Raw genomic sequence first — 20348 nt, forward strand, 5'->3', positions numbered from 1 at the left:
TGATGTATCAACGATATTAAATGAGCCCGTTATAAAATTAAATTAGCTTATGTTGAAAATGGCCTGGAAAACCAAGCGATGCAACGAGTTTTTTTTTTATCATATTGTTATCGTTGCATGTTACGTAATATCAAATATATTCATGTGCTTAACTTCAGCGAAGACCATACCTTAGGACTGCTACAGAAAAGACAATGCAATACAAAATTGCGCGTCTTTCAACGGTAATGTTCTTTGCTACATGCCGTGTTTAGATTGAGAAGGATCGCTTTCCAGTCGCACCGAGTAGGGTGTTTGTTGACGGCTGATTTTCAATTCCCTCTCTTCATCCTAATTGACATGGGTTGCGTTTCGATCAAGCAAATATCGCAAAAGTTTGTTTTTACATCTGCAGTTTCACATTGCTATATACATTTTCAGGTTTCCACAAAGGTAAGCAATAATGTGTGTATGCCCTTGCCATTGTCTTGTAGCATGTAACGCCGGTGTCGCGGCCTCAGCCGTCCAGCGTACTCAGAGCTCCGGGTGACGTCACCGGGCATTTCGGCACGCAGTAATCACCGTCTCAGATCTCTGGCGTGCCAAGCTCTCCGGGATGACGTAGCATGCTGTCGTTGCGGGCCTGAGTCTCCGGTGCTCTGCTATACGATACCTCCCCCTCCTACCGCCGCGAATAAATCTTCGAGACCTGTTTTGTTATCGTACGAGTGCTTTTTCGACGGGCAACCCAAAACCCTCTTCTGTTCTGAAGAGGGCTTTCAGAAGAACCTTCTTTGTAATTCCCACTCCTCAAATACTTTATTATGTGATTACTATTTTCGCAATACTGTCGTAGACGCTCCACTCGTTCACCACGCGATTTACTTGTGGACGCCGCCATGACAGCTACGAGTAGGGCAAAACAGGCGGTCGACTCGGCACTTTGTCTGCGTGTGCGCAGGCATGGCATGACGTAATACTACCGTATTTGTTGATTCGGAGCTCTGAGTACGCCGGAGCTCTGAGTCCGTCACACCGGCGTGTCTGCTGACCTCACATCATTGAGCTATACAAAGTAGCTCCATGCTCACCCACACAAGTATGTATACACCATGCAACCGTGGACCTCATTGTTCCTCTTTTGTTTTAACCAAAAAATTTATGGGTTTTTTTTGTTTGGGGGGGGGGGGGTTGTACACGTTTTCCAACTTCGGACCTTTCCCGAACCGTGAACTCTATAATGGTCCTCTATGTCCCAAGTTTGAATGTTTTATACAAAAACTCACCATGCGCACACATAATAACGTTTGCATTATGTCGATATCTGGCTCTTAAGGCCAAGTAAAAATATACCAGTTGATCGTCCGGGTTTTTCCTAAAAGAGGAGGGGGGCCTTTTTGTTATTTCTTTCAAAGGTGGCCGCCAAACATTTTAATTCGAACTTGCCACCAACTCTTCGATTTAAAGTCAAAAGATTACACTCCGAAAATTTTCTGTTTAAAGACAAATTGTAAGATTAAAATGGATGTGGCCTCAAAAAAGGGAGGGGACGATAAACTGTTTTTTTATTTTATTTGGCCTAAGTATGTCTGAATGAACTTTAGCGGCCGTAGATATATGGGAGGGTTTTCACTCGGCGGTAGCTTGAGATACAACAATAGTGTTTTTGTAATCGACACAAACACATTGGTAGTAAGTGATCATGCTGTACCGCTGCAGCTGGGTTGTCTGTAGACTCGATTCTTGTCCCGTTCTCGGTAAAGGGCCCATAAAGCGTATTGCGCCAACTAGCAAACAAGCCGTATGGTACGGGATTGGGACTTGAGTCAAGTCTAGGTTGTCTGATGGTTCATGGTCCTTGATGGTCCTAACATGCTAGCTTGAACGTCTGACTTCATTCTTCGAGGCTCGATCCTTGCGGATAAAGACAGGGGCCCAGTCTAATGCTGACCCTGCAACGTAGGTAGGCTACTATATATACATGTACTGTGTGTTGATCACGACGTAGTGCAAGTCTCAGAGTAGCCGGAACACACGGAAGACGGACACCCACCCGGCCCTTGGCTTTAGGCTGCAGAGGTAAGGAATGTCGGTACAGCTGTAAACATGTGGATTGTATAGTGGACATTTTTTCAAGTTGTTAGGCAGAAAGTTCAACTTGACAACATTTCTTTTCTATTATATCGGCAACATTCGAGTGTGGATCTCACGTTGCATTGCAATAATGTAAGCTCAGTGAAAGTTTGGGTGGTAGGCCTGCCCATTTTTGCCAAGCAATGTTTTTCTGTGCTGAGCACGTATTGACATGCTTTACATGATGAAATCGGGCCATGGGTGCTCCCTGACCTTCCTTGATCACTGGAAGTTCTACCTCCATAATATTGTAACCGTGGAGGTCTATAATTCTATCTCCATGATTGTACAGAATGAATGAGTAACCACTTCCACTTTCGAAAGAACATGGCTGCACAACTATGAACTATGAGTATGACGATTGTGTTGTGGCAAATTCCACCAAAAATACTATAACGGGAAATAGTTCATAGCAGTAAAAGGGAAGGTACACGTTTGGTAATTACTCAAAACAAATATTATCTTAAAAACTGACTTGGTGAAGAGGATTTGGGAGCTGTTGATAGTATAAAGCATGATGAGAAACGGCTCCCTCTGAAGTAGCATAGATTTTGAGAAAGAGGTAATTTACCACTAAAATAATAAAATACTTCTAGCCAGAAGTCTTTTATTCCTATCTGAAAGCACACAAATTTGTCCAACAAGGGTGTTTTTTCTCATCATTTTCTCGTAACTTTGAAGACCAATTTAGCTCAAATTTTCACAGGCTTGTTATTTTATGCTTATATTGGGATACACTATAAAGTGAGAAGACTGGTCTTTGACACTTACCAAACGTGTACCTTCCCTTTAAGTTTTCAGAAGAGTTTAGAAAACGTTTGTGCACTTCTGGTGTAGACCGTAGTTGTATACTGACCTTGTAACCTCTAGCTACCGGGCAACCTCGGTAGTGTAGTTGGTAAGAGACTGCTCTAGAATTGCAAGGGTCGTGGTTTCGAATCCCACCCGAGTAACATGCCTGCAATATTTGTTCACAGGACTCTGGGAAAGTACTGAGTATACAATGCAAACACACATCGGTGTATGGGTAAACAACCAAAATTAGTGACCGTGTACCATTAGTCGATATGAATTTGTAATGACCTTAATGAGCTAGCCGACGTAGTCATAGTTTGGACATACAGACAGTGTATCTTGTTTCACAGGTTTAAATAGTATGGAGGAAGCTGCAGTTGCCAACAATGAGACCCCCAAACCATTTCTTAGCATTGATGACGTCAGAACACTTCTCATGCGACTCTTCGGTGTCAAGGCTTCAACTATCAAGGAATTCGACAGCTACGACGATAGGACCTATCACGTGACTACAGACCACGGTCAGGGGATCGGAGACAACACAGAGTTCATCCTCAATGTCTTGAATTCAGGATTTACGGCAGAGGACGCTGTTGAAGCCCAGACGGCCATTTTGGATTTCTTGCAGTCCGACTTTCCCGAGTTGCGGAGTCAGGCACCAGTGCCAAATCTAAAGGGAAAGCTTGTCAGCTACGAGAAGATTTGCAATGAATTTCGAAATGGTAATAAAATTAAATTGATAATATCGAAGTTCCCGCGATTATCCATTTTTGATACTCATAAAAATAAATACATTTGGCTTTCTTGTTTTGCTCAGTTTAATAACACTAATGTATGGACGCTCATTGGTAAAAACAATCTCGCAATTATTCTCGCACACAAAATGAAAAGAGGATTTAAATTTGAGATAATTGAAGCATCAGCCTTGATATAGGTCTAGTAACAATTACTACGACACAACGTCATTGACCACCATTGATGACAAGCACGACGCGCTGCGCGTAACTCTCAGCCAATGACAGCCCTTCACATACGTGCACGTTTCATCAACGATGGTCGCCATATGCAAGGGGTCTATTAATGTGATGTGATGTTGAGAAGTAGGCCTTTGTCTTTTATCGGCCCATTTTACCTGACGTCATTACACAGTACATCTTGTTTGAACCACTTGGAGTCAAATATCCACGTGTTGGGGAATGGAGGCGAAACGCGGGTGTAATTGGTGCACCCCGCGGTCCACTTTAGCTTACAGTGCGAAATGCTTGATATTTAAAAAATAATGTCAATATACTCTTGTACTTTTTGATCGCAGGGAGTGAAGTGAGAGGCGAAACTGCCGTGAGTGCCTTACGGCTCTTTATCTACCTACCCGGATCTACTCTTCTGTCTTCGGCTCCATTGCCTCTGTCATTCTTCAAGAAAATCGGTACACATCTCGGAGACCTTCAAATTGCTCTTCAGGTATTGTCTGTTTTAAAGTAACGTAACTGTGTTTAGCTCCCTGCACATCCGACGTCACACTTCGAGGCTCGTGAATGACGCTAGTTCTAGCCTAGCTAAATCCTGGGAGATCAGTGATTTGGTTAGGAGGGGCAGGAAAGGGGAGGATAAAACTCTTTTTTTTCCGATGCTAATTTAACATGTATTCAAGGCAGTGGACACTATTGGTAATTACTCAAAATAATTATTAGCATAAAACCTTACTTGGTAACGAGTGATGGGGAGAGGTTGATAGTATAAAACATTGTGAGAAACGGCTCCCTCTGAAGTGACGTAGATTTCGAGAAAGAAGTAGAATTTTCCGCGAATTTGATTTCAAGACCTCAGATTTAGAATTTGAGGTTTCGAAATTAAGCATCTGAAAGCACACAACTTCGTGTGACAATTATTTTTTCTTTCAGTATTATCTCGCAACTTCGACGACCAATTGAGCTAAAGTTTTCACAGATTTTTTATTTTATGCATATGTTGAGAAACACCAAGTGAGAGGACTGGTCTTTGACAATTACCAATAGTTTCCAGTGTCTTTAAGTCAAAGGTGGTTATGGACGTGGTCTAAAGGCAGATCTCTGGTGTAATTCACGAGTCTCAAAGTGTGACGCCAGAAGTTCAGGCTAAAGGTCGACCCCAGTTAAAAATTATTAGTCTTAATCTCACTCCCGTTGACCTCCATGCAGAAGTACCCGAGAGAAATTGATGTCAAACCGTTGGAGCAAAGGGCAGCCACGGCGATATGGTGCCTGGCAAACATCCTCGATCTCAGGGCTTACTTACACGTGGTGAAAGATGCTAGGGCGTTGACGATTGTGAACGAGGTGATCACAGAATTTGAAGAGAAAGTTTTACCAGTCGTCGGAGAATTTAGAAAAGGTAAATGGATTGGCATTCTTTGACGAAAATGTACAAGATAATACACAATTTTCAGGTAAAATTATAAGAAAGATATACAATAAATGTCAATTGTGAAAGTTTCAGCTAAATAGGGTGTCTACTTGCTTAACAGAAAACGCAAAAATACTGTCACGGTATAGTCTATGATCACAAGAACTTCACACTCATCAACGTTAAGCGAGGCGGCAGTTGGTAACACTCTGAGAAAAAATATAATGTAGATTCATTCTCATAAATTCAAATGTTTTTAGATGAAAATCAATACCATAATTACATTAAATTTTAGGATTTTCCAATCTATGACCCTGCTTTTACAGTAACTGTTGAAAAATTGAAAGCTGAAAGTTGAACACGCGAGGACAGACTACCCAAAACACTAACCGTCTTCTCTTGACATTTTCATACTTAATGATCAAAAGGTCATTAAATGAAAACATGTCTATAAATTTCACGACAGAAAATTCATCAAAAATGAATGTTTTACTTTGAAAACGAAATGTTTCCTTTTTCCTAACAAATACTTTGAAGAACACTCTTGACAAACAAACCTCATTATACTGGGGCTCTCAGTTTTACGAAATCCATTCTAAAGCAGACGAATTGTGTACATTATATTATCCCGCCAATATGAATAACTTATTGAATTGTTAGGGGTTATCCACCAACACGCGAGGAAAGACTACCCAAAACATTAACCGTCTTCTCAGAACAGGTTATTGTTGATATTTTCGTACGTTATGATCAAAAGGTCATTAAATGAAAACATGTCTATAAATTTAAAGAGAGAAAATTAATCAAGCATAAATGTTGTACTTTGAAAACGAAATGTTTCCTTTTGCCTAACAAATACTCTTGACAAATAAACCTAATTTTTTATCAGTGGCTGCAAAATATGCACAAACAGATTTACGAAATCCTTACAATTTGCACCATTGGGACCTTATGGTTATGAGCAGAAGAATTGTGTACATACATATACCGTCTTATTGAATAAGAATAACTTATTGAATTGTTAGGGGTTATCCACCAAGACTTCAGTGACTGCAATGTACTCGCAGTTCAGACGAACGCCAACAAGAATAAGGACTACGAGATTAGTGGTGTCATCGACTTCGATGACATGATGTTCTCCTGCCTCGTGTTCGATGTTGCAACTGCCATGATGTATCTGATGTTCTGCAGTGACCAACCCCTGGAAGCCACTGCCAACCTCCTTGCCGGCTTCGAGTCGAGAGCTCCACTCCCGGAGAAGGAGCGAGGCGTTCTGCGTGTTCTTATTGCAGGGAGGTTCATCCAGTCCCTCGTGCTAGGGCTGTATTTTGGTGGCTTGAACCCGGACAATTCGTATATACCACAGAAGCAAGAAAGAGGTTGGAATCTCTTGGAACTGTTTTGGAACCATCCTCAAGATGAGTTAATGAAATTATGGAATGGAGGAACGGATTGATTTATAATAGACTTGGTTCCAAGTCCGTGAGCGTGTTTGATTTTATACCTGACATAGCCAATATTGCCTGAAATAACGCCCTTTTGTGGATTTATCACGAGTTAGGGCGTGTGGTGCACAATCTGCGGGGGCGTTTTGCTCGGCTGATACAGAGAATAATAACCGCAATCTCGGACTTGAAACCAAGTCTAATTATTAGTAAACATTGGGGAGGGGTGCTTATAAGGGAGTTCAAAATTCCATTTACAACCACATGGCTACTTTGATCCTAACGACACAGGCCATAATCGTAAACAATGCCATGGAGTTACTGGGCGAGTTTGTGACCGTGTTTGGTAACAAACAAAATGTGTAATATCAAAACATTATAGAAAAGAAGGTTCTTTGTGTTTTGCATGGCAAATATACAAAACTGTGAGCTCGCAGAATTAAACAGTTACTTTGGAATGAACCTATGCATTGACGTCATCACGACGCCATCATGGAGGGATGACGAATCAGTGGAAAACACACAGATTTGTATGCGCGGCGTAGAGCGGGAGCCAATGAGCCAAATTATTTTGCCTTCTCGCAGAGAGCGCCGGTGTCGCATGCAATTATGTCCTCTATGCAATACTATCCGGATGACATTATTGCATATGCAATAATGTCCGCCGGACGGTTTTGCATATGCATTCGTGTCCGCCCGGACGCTACTGTATAATGCAATTGTGTCCGCTCGGACACATTTGCATATGCAGTTTTGTCCGCCCCGTGCAAAACCGTCCTTGCAGTAAATTAAACACCGTTGGGGTCGACGTAACACGTTCGCCATGTTTTTACAAGCTAAGCCCATAAGTTGGGTATTCGCTGCAATCATAAAATACGTGAATATTCATGCTGCATAATTTATACGTAGGTTCAGTGCATGCACGCCCGCTTACGCGCGCACATACATGACATGTACAGTCCATAGATATGGAATTCTATATCTATGGTACAGTGTTCATGTACATGTCCGCCGGACGGTTTTTGCATAGCCCAAGAGACACGATTGCATATGCAAAAGTGTCCGGACACAATTGCATCTGAAACCGGCCCTACTCGCATCTTCATATGCAATTTCTTTTGTAGAACTTACCGCAATTAATGTTTGGGTGCGTTTTGGCGTGGATAATGGAAAGTTCAGCCGAATTATTTATTTATTGCGGCCGCCAAGCGAACCCTTGGTACGCGCGTTAGTGAAATGAGGTGGATGCTGGGCCAGCGGTCATTATCAAGTTTGATCGCTTGCTAGACCGTCATGCATCCCATTCAACAGTTAGCGCTTGCGCAAATGGTATTTGCGAAAAGGTATTGACCTCACACTTCAAAACAGGAGTTGCGCTCCAGTTTGGGATATAAGTTTTGTTTTCTATGTACGTAGCCAGCCTCAGTCGTGTTGACCTGTTTTTATCATTCCATTTAAGTGACTTGATTGTGCTATTTGTATGAGTGCTGTTGAGCAGAGGATTAAAATAATTTCAAGGGCAGGAAAATATTTCAGACTTCATTGTGTTGGTTTTTGCTGTAGTATTTTAGTAATTGCTCGTCCCATTTACATTGGATTATATAGACCGTGAAATCATTCTATCCTATGAAATCAATGGGCCTTGAAGACCAGTGCCTGTCTTCATCCTTGCGGATATAAAGACAGGGGACCAGACTATGTCGGGCCGAGCAAACCATGACAAGATGAGCCTATGTTGGCCATTGAGAATGGCGCTGACCCATCATAACACGGGTCTCTCTATAGCCCAAACAAGCAACATTTTTTGTAAGTGGATATCTGTATGTAATTTACCCATCATTATTGCGCCATGGTGGTGCTGGGCGGTTACGTGCCTGGCCATATTGGGTTTATATGAGTTCTCAGCCCATGTTAATCGCTATGAAAAATAACTGAAAATGCTCGAAAATGTTAAAAGCGAGACCGGATCGTACCTAGTCCAGTCAGGATACAGCGATTTCCCCCGATAATCCAAAACTCCCATTACGAAAAAAATTAACTATTAGACGGCATGGTTTTCCTGCATGGGTGATTGGCTGACGATGACATCATCGACTAATATGGCAGCATGCTGTTTTTCGTTGGTATGGTGCCCCGACTACAACGGCAGCGTTAGTCAATAACAAAAGAGCCCGTCTATACCATGGGATAAATTAACTGATCCTCATTCACTCATAGTTTAGACATGCGCTTTTACCATACCAACGAAAAGCAGCTTGCTGCCATATTCGTCGATGATTTCATCGTCAGCCAATTACCCGTGCAGGAAAACCATGCTGTCTAACAGTTGATTTTGTCGTAATGGGAACTTTGGATTCACGGTGGAAATGGCTGTATCCTGACTGGACTAGGTACGATCCGGTCTCGTTTTTAAAATTTCCAGGTAGAATATGAAATAATCTATCCATACATACTAATTGGGGACTGTTGCCGACATTCATAACGGGAATATTTGCCGTGTTTTTGTGACCAGTGTTTTCTCTGTTTTTGAAGCCATTTTTTACGTACAAATTTCTCTTTTTAAAATTTGAGTTGCACCGATTTGCTTTTATACATAACGACAGATATGCTCTTCGTTTCAATTTACTGGTACATTATTTTGGTTGAGACTTTTCAGAAAAGGCTGAAAATTACCGAATTCCAGAAGCCCTTTTGACTAAAAAAAATATTCACACAGAGGTCACGTACGAAAAACGATGCATACTCTGCAGACAAATCACAAAGGACATTAGTGACCTGCGGGTAGACTGAATAAACTACCTCCATGGTCCTACTAAACAGTGCTGGGTAACCGTCGAGGACGGCCGTACGTGACTCTGAAGCCGCTATTTTGTGTTCAATCAACCGCCTCGTTGAATAGAACATTCCATCTTTCAACTCATGAACATATTCGCACCATTGCACTCATAAACAGTCATTATGTGTGTACTAACTAGTTTGTATCGTCAATACACATTTAGTGTTTTTTATTGTACAGCTGAGACCACATGTAGTTTTTGCTAGCACTGAGTTGCACATGTTTTACTAGTTCTCCATTTTTCGCGTTCGTTCTACTCAGCAATTGCCAGCGTATGTACAGCAGTTTTGTTCGTCAGTAACTGTTGTATGAGTCAATTCGTCTTCGTTTCTCCGTCAAACTGTTTAGTCATTGTGAACTTTGTGAACATTATTTTTGTATTCTGTGGATTGGAATTGGTGTTCATCGTACCGTGCTACGGTCGGCGTTTTAACCTGTAGTGTAGCACTCCAGTCTTCAGGACCTCGACTTTTCTCCGTCCCGGTGTGCAGATATTAAGTGGTGAGTTTTATTATACATCCTTCTAAAGTAGTTTTGACTGATTACTACATACTCATTGGTCAAACTGCATCTCAAACCACAGCCCCACTATTTCACCACTAAAAAGAAAACGGCAGAGACTTTTTTTTTAAGAGAGGACACTCTGAAAACATTGCAACGAATCTGCAGGACAGAGGTAACTTTTGCTTTCCCACGTTCTTTCTTACTCCATGGAGATATAGGATTACTCTTAGAAGTTAGCCTTGCATGTAGTAATGTGACAAGATCAAACCAACCATGACGGAACACACCTTTTTGTTGTGGTCATAAAGTGGCATTATGTACCCACTGCACGCTCATTGCACTGGACGATCTCGTGAATTCTATTTAACGGTATTTAAGGGGGAGGGGAAAGTAACCATCGATGTAGAAATATATCTCAATCAATCAATCAATCAATCAATCAATCAATCAATCAGTCTATTTCCATAGTATCAAAATCACAATCAAAATCAAATCAAAGGCAATGTTAATTGGAAATAAAATAAAAAAGTTGTTTGATAAGATTAATTCATCTTTTAATATATTTTATTTTTACTTTTATTTTGTCCATATTACTCTGTATTATACACTATTTGCAACATTGAATAAATGTTTATACCTATGTATCTATCTAACTGATGGCTCCCCGATTTCGACTCATCGAAATCGGGGAGCCATCAGTTCGCGCGAGAGCAGTGATCTCGATCGCGAGAGCACTATCTCAGCGCGTGGGGCCGATTTAACGACTTGTCCACAAGTCTAGATAGAGGCAAAAACTAATGATATTAAAACTTTAGCACTTTGTTTTGTAGTCATAATAAAAACCTTCTACTTCCAAGTAAAGTACAAACTTCGTAGTATGAATACAACGCACTGTGAGGTTGGTGCGCCCGCTGTCCAAGTTTGAGCGCGGGCAAACAAAATAAAAACTCATGTGTAAATCTGATGTACTGTTGTGCAGTTTAAGAAAAGTAGAGAATCTGCCAGCTAGATCTTTTCTTCCTTAATGCCGCCTTGAATGCATTGAGTGTTGTGACTAAATGAATAGTAAGCAGGGACATTCATGAAACTGTGGAGGGACCCATAAAGAACCAAAGCTTGTACTGTTATGGTTCCCTTATGAAATGTAAACTTAGCAGTTGTGTAACAGGCCTGGAACTTCATTGTTGTGAGGGCCATTTTCGTTTTGCAAAGTTCACTTTCATTAGAAAATTTTCAATTCTATGGAAATATTTTGAACGGGCACTATAAGGCCAGAGGCAACAGAGGCCATGCTATCCGTGATCTATGTGTAATTCCAGGCTTTCAATTGGTGTATTGCATGCTGATCTTGCCTTTTGGGTGGTTTTACTGCTTTTCTTTTGCCGAAATGCCTCATCATAAACATAATAGCAATGGAAATTTATATAGCGCCCATCCATGTAACATGCTCCTGGGCGCTGAACAATTAAAAGAAAATCTATTAAAATCCATACAGTTACAATACCCTAAACAAAAACACAGCAGATGCTTAAGAACTGATGGGTTGGTTTCTGTCTTACGTTTTAACACAAAGGCTGACTCTCTTTAAACAACAAAAGTAAACAACTGTAACTAAACAATTCATTGAATTGTACCACTCTGCCTGTCTTGATTCATGGTATACATGTTCGATGATTGAATACCCCAAGACCAATTTTTTTATTTTTTTTTTATTAATGGGCTTAAACTATTAGTACGAAATAGGGCTACTAACTGTCGTAGTGCTTTTCAATGGGGATTTTGATTACTAAATCGATTTAAAAAAGGGAATCCTCATACAAAAATCAAAGAAATTTGTGAGGATGGCAATTCTAACCTACAAGGGGGGGATATTGACCCCAGGATTAAGGTAGTGTGTGTCTGGGAAGACGCTCACTTCACTCGCTTGGTACGGTCTCGACTGCCTCACCCAACAAATACTTCGGATGGGTTCTGTCGACGTATCCACATGTGTCCTGGATCGGCCCCTGAGTGAACTAAAAAATATCATTATCGTGGCTTTATTGTTATGTTATTCAATCAATAACCTGAGCACATGATGCAAAATTATATTTTAAAAAAATGGTCGAGTAGGGATTGATGGTTTCGGAGGGTTAGTGTTTCGAACATGGGCATGCATGCACGTGGTCAAGACATTCATCATGCAATGTTATGTCTCGAGTACAGCCCGGTTCATACTTCCTGCGAATGCGATATTTCACAACGGAATAAATTGCATCAGTTGAATTCAATGTGTTCAACTCTTGTAGAACATTTGGAGCGAACGTGGCTGTTACGTCAAATTTCGTGTGGCATTCGCATTCCCAGGAACCGGGCTTCAACAACAAATCGAATTTATTGCGAAAGTAATTATTCTTCTCGCGTGGTTATAATCCAAATAATGATCTTCAACACTAACACGTTTTTGTTTGTTAGGTCTTGTTGTCAGTGTCAGAATTTGTTTGGTTGAAGAAGCATGACAGACAACGAGTCAGTCAACAAGGTTAAACTTTGCCGCTCCTGTAAACCGTTACTCAGCATTGATGACGTCAAGGTTCTACTCCAAAGACTCTTTGGTCTTCGAGCCTCCGAGATCCAGGAATTTCCAAGTTACTACGACAGGATTTACTACGTCAAGACGGATCCCGACCAGGGGATAGGCGAGCAAAATGAGTTCAGCTTTAAAGTTTTGAATTCGGAATTTACCGCAGAGGGCGCTGTTGAGACTCAGACGGACATCTTGGATTTTTTGCACAACGTGTTTCCCGAGTTGAAATGCCAGGCTCCACTTCTGAACAAAAACAATAGTCTTCTCAGCTATGAACCGATAAAAACTAAACTAGAAAGTGGTAATGTTTTGTTGTTATTTGTTTTAGTTAATGTTTGACCCCACTCCCAAAATTACATTGGTGCCAGTGTTGAGGAGATTCTATGTGTGTCCCCCCCCCCCCTAGAAATTCTCCACCATACGGCGAATTGCGTAGGCTTACAATGTAGGCCTACATGTTCTTCGGATGGTGCACTTGTTTAAATCATTTTGCCCTTCAGCCCATGTTAATTTCCCAAGATATGGGACACGGAATCTCAGGGGGACGAATTTCCCTACGACTCAGTTGCAATTGATTTGGAAGTTTTTGCAATGTTTAGATAATATTGTATTTTCTGATCTGCAGTAGAGGAAGTTTGTAGGCCGACCACCGTGACTGCTGTGCGTCTGTTTAGTTTCTTACCCGGAAAGCCCCTGCTGAAACTGGCTCCACTACCGCCACCATTCTTCCAGAAAGTCGGTAAACATCTTGGAAATCTACAACATGCGCTACAAGTACGCTTTATATTGCTTATTATTTGGTTTGAATGCGCACATAACTGAGATTAATGGACTTACCTCTGGTAAGTCTGCTGCCACATATACTATTGGGTGCACCCTGGTGGTAGTAGACCGAACTATACACAGTCCACTCTCTTTGCAACGAGATCGAGGAACGTAGTTTTTGTTAAAGGCAGTTGACACTATTGGTAATTGTCAAAGACCAGTCTTCTCGCTCTTGGTGTATCTAATCATATGCATAAAATAACAAAAATTTGAGCTCAATTGGTCATCGAAGCTGGGAGATACTAATGAAAGAAAAAACACCATTGTCACACAAAGTTGTGTGCTTTCAGATGCTTGATTTCGAGACCTCAAATTCTAAATCTGAGGTCTCGAAATCAAATTTGTGGAAAATACTTCTTTCTCGAAAACTACGTCACTTCGGAGGGAGCCGTTTCTCACAGTGTTTTGTACTATCAACCTCTCCCCATTACTCGTTACCAAGTGAGGTTTTATGCTAATAATTTGTTTGCGTAATTACCAATAGTGTCCACTGCCTTTAATAATATTATTAGAGGTATAAAACCTCTTTGTGCAGCGTGCTCTTTACGACGATGGTTGACTGTGTATTCAGAAGTGCGCCAAGTTTTATTGCGATTTTTTTTTGTAAGAATACCTCAAGAAAATGTTGTGACTGACAGTTGTGCGTCAGTATACCGGTGTCAGATGCAATTGTGTCCGCCATGCAAAACTGTCCTCTCCGGACACTTTTGCATATGCAATCGTGTCCGGGGCTATGCAAAAACCGTCCGGCGGACAAGTACATGACTGTATAATGTATGTGCGCGCGTATAAGCGAGCGTGCATGAACTGAACATACGTAGCCTACATGCAGCATGAATACTACAGCGAATACCCAACGGCCGAACCTTTCCAACGTCATTCATGACATGCACTAATAGCTTGTAAAAAAAGGCGAATGTGTTCCGTCGTCCAAGGGCGTTTATTTACTGCAAAGACGGTTTTGCACGGGGCGGACACAACTGCATATGCAAATGTGTCCGGGCGGACACAATTGCATTATGCAACATGAAGCGTCCGGGCGGACACGATTGCCTAATGCAATACCGTCCGGCGGACATTATACCTATGCAGTAAAGTCCTCTGGATAGTATTGCATAGAGGACCTAATTGCATGCGACACCGGTCCGTGTAGGGTTCTTTTAATTTTACAACACAGTGCAATGTTGTATTTGGGGTTGCATATAGTCTAAACTTCTGTTATCTGGGGCAGGGGGGCCCTGATATATTTGTTGTTGCTTCTTTCGGACACAGGCCCAAAGAAACTATTGGAAAGTAAATATGATAATAGTGCATAGTCAGTGGAAAAACAGTGCATGTTTTTTTAAAGAATGTTATTTTGTCTTTTCTGTCAAAACCCCCAGAAGTATCCATACCATGTACGGGAGGATAGTGATAACATTTGGTGTCTGGACAAAGTTCCCCATCTTAAGCATTACTTATGGGTGATTAATGATGCCAAGAAGCTGAGAATTGTTGAAGACGTTATTTCAGAGTACGAGAGGAAAGTCATTCCAGTGCGAGGCGAATTTCGAAGAGGTAATCTTTTGTTTTTTTCGTTGAGAACTGAAGTGTTATTCTCTCCCGATACTGACTACAATGTACCATTAAATCGTTGCGGTATACCACTGCTAAAAAACACAAATGATTCGAAGTGTCTCTAGCCACCGAAGTTTGCTCTTGCTCGGTCGTGGAAAAAGACATCTGCTCTTGTAGCAATGTAAAGGCCGTGGGTTCTAGTCCCATCCGAGTGATTTGCCTGTGGGATTTTTCACAAAATTCGGGAAAGAACTGAGTAGGGAGTGCGCGCTTTTAATACACATTCTGTGTAAAAAAAAAACGAATTATATTATTGATCCCCAATGGGCTTCAATTACAACGGACTACATTTTAGGTTTATTTCGGGGCTACAACTTGTAGGGCTGCATAATAGGGCTATAGGCTACTTGGGGCCGCACAGACGTTCAAGACAAACGTTTGAATAAAGTTCCGTAAAACATGTGGGCGCGGGTGCCCTTTCGGCATGCGCGTTGACTTGAGCAAAAAAAAATCTCAGTCGGGCGAAGTTCTTTTGGAATGCGCTTACGCAAAAGCTTTCGATGATTCCGAAGATTTAAACATTTTGATTTCGAAGGGATAAAATGCTGGGGCGTGCATCCGTCCGTCATCCTCCTTTGAGATAACAAAGGGACCAATTTCACGGAGTTTCCCAAAGTGTAAAAAGTTATATGCGCCACAAAATTAGGGGGGCCGAATGCTTAAATACAAATTTACATGTACGAAATGCCACTGCTTGCATAGTTTTACTTAGCAGAAAAAGGTTTAGATTATATTTCTTAGAAATTGGACCAATTAGGTTGTTGATACTAAAATGCGTTATTATCGACTTTGTTGCAGGTGTAGTGCACCAGGATTGCAACCACAGCAATATACTAGCGGTGCCTTCGCTTGAAGCGACCGTCAAAAAGAGTCAAACACCCAGGGATTACAATGTCAGCGGCATCATCGATTTCGACTTCACTGCCACCTCGTTCCTCGTGTACGAGATTGCAATCCCAATGATGTATCTGATGTTCTGTAGCGACCAACCCCTGGAAGCCACTGCCAACCTCCTTGCCGGCTTCGAGTCGAGAGCTCCGCTCCCGGAGAAGGAGCGAGGGGTACTGCGTGTTCTTATAGCCGGGAGGTTCATCCAGTCGTTGGTACTCGGGCTGTACTTCGCAAGCCTCAATCCAGACAACTCCTACATAAGCGAGTCGCAGGTCGAGGGATGGAACCTTCTGGAACTATTTTTGAACCAGTCAGAAGACGACCAGTTAAAACTTTGGGGAAAATTCCGAAGGAACGTTTTTGTATGAACAATAACTTTCATTATATAAACTGTGTTGGTGGCAGGAAGGTCCCTATTGTAGTGTACATGTTTTTTTCTTGTAAATTGACATGTAAGTTGACATTTAGGTCACAATGTGATGGTGTTAATAGCATTAACCATTATCCAGGCTTAATTTCCTAATGATAGAAAATGGCCGAGTCGTTCTGACAGATGGAGCAATGATTGTGCACAGCGCCCCCTATTGTTTTTGTGCATCGCCAAAAAAGCAACAATGAGAGTACTGCCCCATGGACACGAAAAAGCGTGCTAACCGTCCGGGGAAAATTAATGACGGAACAATACAAATCCATTGTGAACACGCAAGATGGCCGCATAATAACTTTTGCTAACCTGTGAAATATGTTTCTTGAGCAATTTGTTCTGCTCCGTAGGCACGAAATGTTAAGTAGCTGTATGCAATTGGGCACGGTATTCAAGATCATAGGCGTTGGGACGGATTGAACAATGAGACTTCCAAAATACAAAGGGCGAATAATGTGATTGGCGTTGCGCATTGTGCGAATTTTTTTTAAAACTCTTCCGTCGCTCTTTTGACTCCAACCGCCCCGGATTTTTGAAAATACGTGTTGGGGGAAATTGTTTTTACCAAAAAGAAAATTATAATGATGAATCATCCAAAGTGTTAAAAACAATTATCAATCTTGTCGTACTTTGTTTCTGTTTACCAGTAGGAACCATTATCACTACCGATATGGACACCTAATTTTGGGCATAATGTTCATACATTGCTTTCTGTAAAAGAGAATGCTGGTAAAAAAAGACTTAGGGATAATGTTTCTTTCGTAAAAGTAGTCAGCCACAAATGCAGGGTATACTTACGAATTGTCAAGGATCAGTGCCCCCTCCCGATGTTACCCCAACATGCAAAATTTTGGCTCTAGTAAATTGGTCATCGACGTTGCAAACAAAATAATGTAAGAAAACGCCCTCGTTGCATTTATAATTATTGTAAGCTTTCAGATGCCTGAGTATAAGCTGGAGAATTTTCTCAGATTCACATTAATTTGTTGTGTGTGTGGGGAAAACCCCCACATTTTTCTCTTAAATTACTTCAATGTGCCGTTTCTTACAATGTTTTATACATCAACTCCCTCGTGATCTTTACGGTAATTAATTGTTGGAGGAATACCAAGATATACCCTCCCAACGCATTACAGACTATACTGTAAAGGCCCTCTTCATACTGTTTTGTGTAGGTTGACGCCATTGAGCCCAAGAGGCATCAGTGGCTAGTGCATAAAGCGCCAGCCTCTCACCACTATGGCCCGATTCGATTCCCGGCTTTACTTAGGCCATGATAATTGTGAGTCAAGTTGTGTGTTGGATCTGTCCTCGATCCTACCACGAAGATTTTCTCCGGGATCGCGGTGTTTCTTCCCCGGCCTCCGCAGATATATTGCTCTTGCTCCAAGGTCCTGCACAGCAACAATGGTTCTATGTGGCTCAATGGACGGTACCCGTTATACCCGCATTCCATTCGTCCGAGGAAAATCTGTCTATCCGGAGATCCTGTACCCATTATGGGAAATAAACATGAACTTGAGAAGGGGATTCAAAAGAGGGCGCTATCAGAAGAAGTTTGAACACACCGAATAGGAGCGGGGCAGAACCTCCGGGGACAGCCTCACACCGGTTTTAGGCCATTATATTGCAAGTTGGATCTGTATGCCACGAGGATTTTTTTCTCCGGATTCCCGGTTTTTCTTCTTCTCCTGAGGATCAAAACCTTTTCGATCCCCGGCTGTATACTCGTGATGCAATGGGTCAATATAACTGGCTGCCAAAGGCATGTGTATATATGCTTCAGACATGCAGCTTCTCAGCTAGCTGCAAGCTCAGAAGATGATTTAGCCTTTACATCACAGTGCCTGATTAGTTGGACTGTGAGGGAGACCTCTACTTGGAGGCTGCAGGTTCAAATCCCGATCTAGTTATTCTTTCTTTCGTCAATTATTGAAAGCACAATGTGGGGAGCACGGAGGAAGAGTCCTATATAGGGCTATGTTGTGATGAAAAGTTACAGTCTCTCGCACCCCCCCTTCCGAGCTCCGCCCCCCTAAATCACCACACCGGATCATGAAACAGATCAATGAAAACATAAGAATTGTGATCTAGTCAACATTCTCCTTAACTACAATGTAGATTGGGAAGAAATTGGTGGTAACTATGTCTTTGACGTGTTTACCAAAACTTTAGTTAAAAAACTCTGGCAGCAGACGACATCCTTCTGTTTTCAGACATCACTTTTGAACAGCGCCCTCTTTCTGACGTACGTTTATATGTAGAATTGAACGCGTATTTGGTGTTATACCGATTCCCTTTGTAAAATAATGGTTTTGATTAAAGCTGATCAAAAACAGTAGAGTTGAAGTTAACTTAGAATTTCCCTTTTTCTTGGTCAGTTGCTTGTTTTCTTTATTTCATTTTTGTGCCCCTTGTCGCGTTTGATAATATTAACACGAACTGCACGGTAATGGACCAAAAAGTCCCATAGGAAGTCCGCCATTTGTAACTTCCACGTCCTCCCGCTTGATCGTTAACACAAATAAATGGCACAGTTTATGATCCTAAATCTTTGAAAATGGATGATGATGAACGAAAAAAGAAATTGCAGGCTGGTAGGGAAAGGGTAAGGATGCTAATGTGTATAATAAATGTTTTGTCCAGTTTTTTAATGTCGAGTTTTAAATGTGTTTTGAGATTGTCAACAACTCGAAAGTTGAACGTTGAAGTGAAACTGAACTTGGCTTCCATATGTACGTCATGTACAACGAGCGAGCCTATAGTATAAAATGTACAATACATGTACGCGGTTTACGGTACTTCATCTTTACAAATGCAATGCACTCCGTCCGCTGACTGAACAGACAGTCACAGTTAATGAACTACCATTTTCTGACTCATACTAGTTTGGATCGCAAAAGTCAAAGGTGACATTAATTTAAATGGCCAGAATAGCAAAAGTCCACCAACAATTTCATTCAATCGAATTTCAGATAATTTTAAATGGGACAAGTTAGCGTAGATGTATCCAGCAGGATATTTTGCTGAATGAACCAATGGAGATGAGATGAGCATGAGATGGGACAAATCAAAGATTCAAAGAAAGTTATTCTTTACTTATCATGTTTCTACGACTCGCGCACGCAGCGCCTATACCTTTGTGTGGGTTCAACAGCGCCCTCTCTTGATATTTTGCTACAACTCACGACAACTCACGACAACAATTTTTAATTGCACTTTAACAGAACATTTGAACATAAGTCAACTGTTAAATGTATGCACAAGAGTCATATGCACCCAAATCACTTTCAAATTGTTGAAAAAATTGTATTTTTAATTGTAAAAAAAAAAGGTGCTTTTTAACCCGAATTAAGTAACGAACGGAAATATCTGCCATGTTGTCTTTCGATGTACTTGGGTTCCATTACACCGCGGGGGTGATACAAATGCAAGATGATTATTTACCATGTGCCTCTCATGGAGTTTGAAAAATATTATATTTATACCTCCCCTTTTTTTAACTTCGAATTCGAGAGTGGCGGCTAAGTTACTAACAAGAAAGAAAAAAACAGCAGCTAAAACCAAAAAGAAAAAAATACAACTCAGCCTTCAGAAATTACCCTTGCCCCCTGCAGTGTAATAGAATCGTCCAGGCACGTCGGAAGACAACATGGTGAATATTTCCGTTCGTTACTAAATTCGGGGTAAAAAACACTTTTTTACAGTTAAAAATACAAATTTTTCAATAGTTTGAAAATAATTTAGCTATGCATATGACTCTTGTGCACATATTTAACGGTTGACTTGTGTTCAAATGTCGTGTTAAAGTGCATTTAAAAATTGTTGTCGTGAGTTGTCGTGACATATGGAAGTCCAACAGACTGCTCCAGATGAAAAACCAAAACATCTTTGAGATGATTTACAACGGAAATACTTCCTTCCGAATACTATTTTTTGGAATCAACTTCT

The 20348-nt window shown here is 41.2% G+C and overlaps 2 protein-coding genes across 5 annotated transcripts in view; both read left to right on the plus strand.

Annotated features, from left to right (window-relative positions):
• Nucleotides 1-1699: 1699 nt before the first annotated feature.
• On the plus strand, nt 1700-18721 carry LOC117300226. Its single transcript, XM_033783954.1, has 9 exons — nt 1700-2058; nt 3258-3629; nt 4220-4368; nt 5085-5277; nt 6315-6744; nt 12568-12941; nt 13266-13414; nt 14848-15022; nt 15881-18721. The coding sequence occupies exons 2-9, from the start codon at nt 3269-3271 to the stop codon at nt 16339-16341; spliced, it is 2292 nt and encodes a 763-aa protein (XP_033639845.1). The 5' UTR covers nt 1700-2058; nt 3258-3268; the 3' UTR covers nt 16342-18721.
• Nucleotides 18722-18886: 165 nt separating this feature from the next.
• Nucleotides 18887-20348, plus strand: part of LOC117300357 (A-kinase anchor protein 9-like) — a 126007-nt gene continuing 124545 nt past the window's right edge. For all 4 annotated transcript variants that reach the window (XM_033784122.1, XM_033784124.1, XM_033784123.1 and 1 more), the window contains exon 1: nt 18887-19005. In XM_033784122.1, the coding sequence (XP_033640013.1) occupies nt 18958-19005 (48 nt within the window). In that variant the 5' untranslated portion in view covers nt 18887-18957. The remainder of the gene's footprint in view (nt 19006-20348) is intronic.

The sequence above is a fragment of the Asterias rubens genome, chromosome 15, assembly GCF_902459465.1.
Source record: "Asterias rubens chromosome 15, eAstRub1.3, whole genome shotgun sequence".
Classification (NCBI taxonomy): Eukaryota; Metazoa; Echinodermata; class Asteroidea; order Forcipulatida; family Asteriidae; genus Asterias; species Asterias rubens.

Bases quoted from the DNA above. Each gene is read 5' to 3' on its own strand.
- LOC117300226 (XM_033783954.1), top strand. From the start codon at position 3,269: ATGGAGGAAGCTGCAGTTGCCAACAATGAGACCCCCAAACCATTTCTT. The intron at 5,278-6,314 runs GTAAATGGATTG...TTGAATTGTTAG, and splicing joins CGTCGGAGAATTTAGAAAAG to GGGTTATCCACCAAGACTTC. The intron at 15,023-15,880 runs GTAATCTTTTGT...ACTTTGTTGCAG, and splicing joins GCGAGGCGAATTTCGAAGAG to GTGTAGTGCACCAGGATTGC.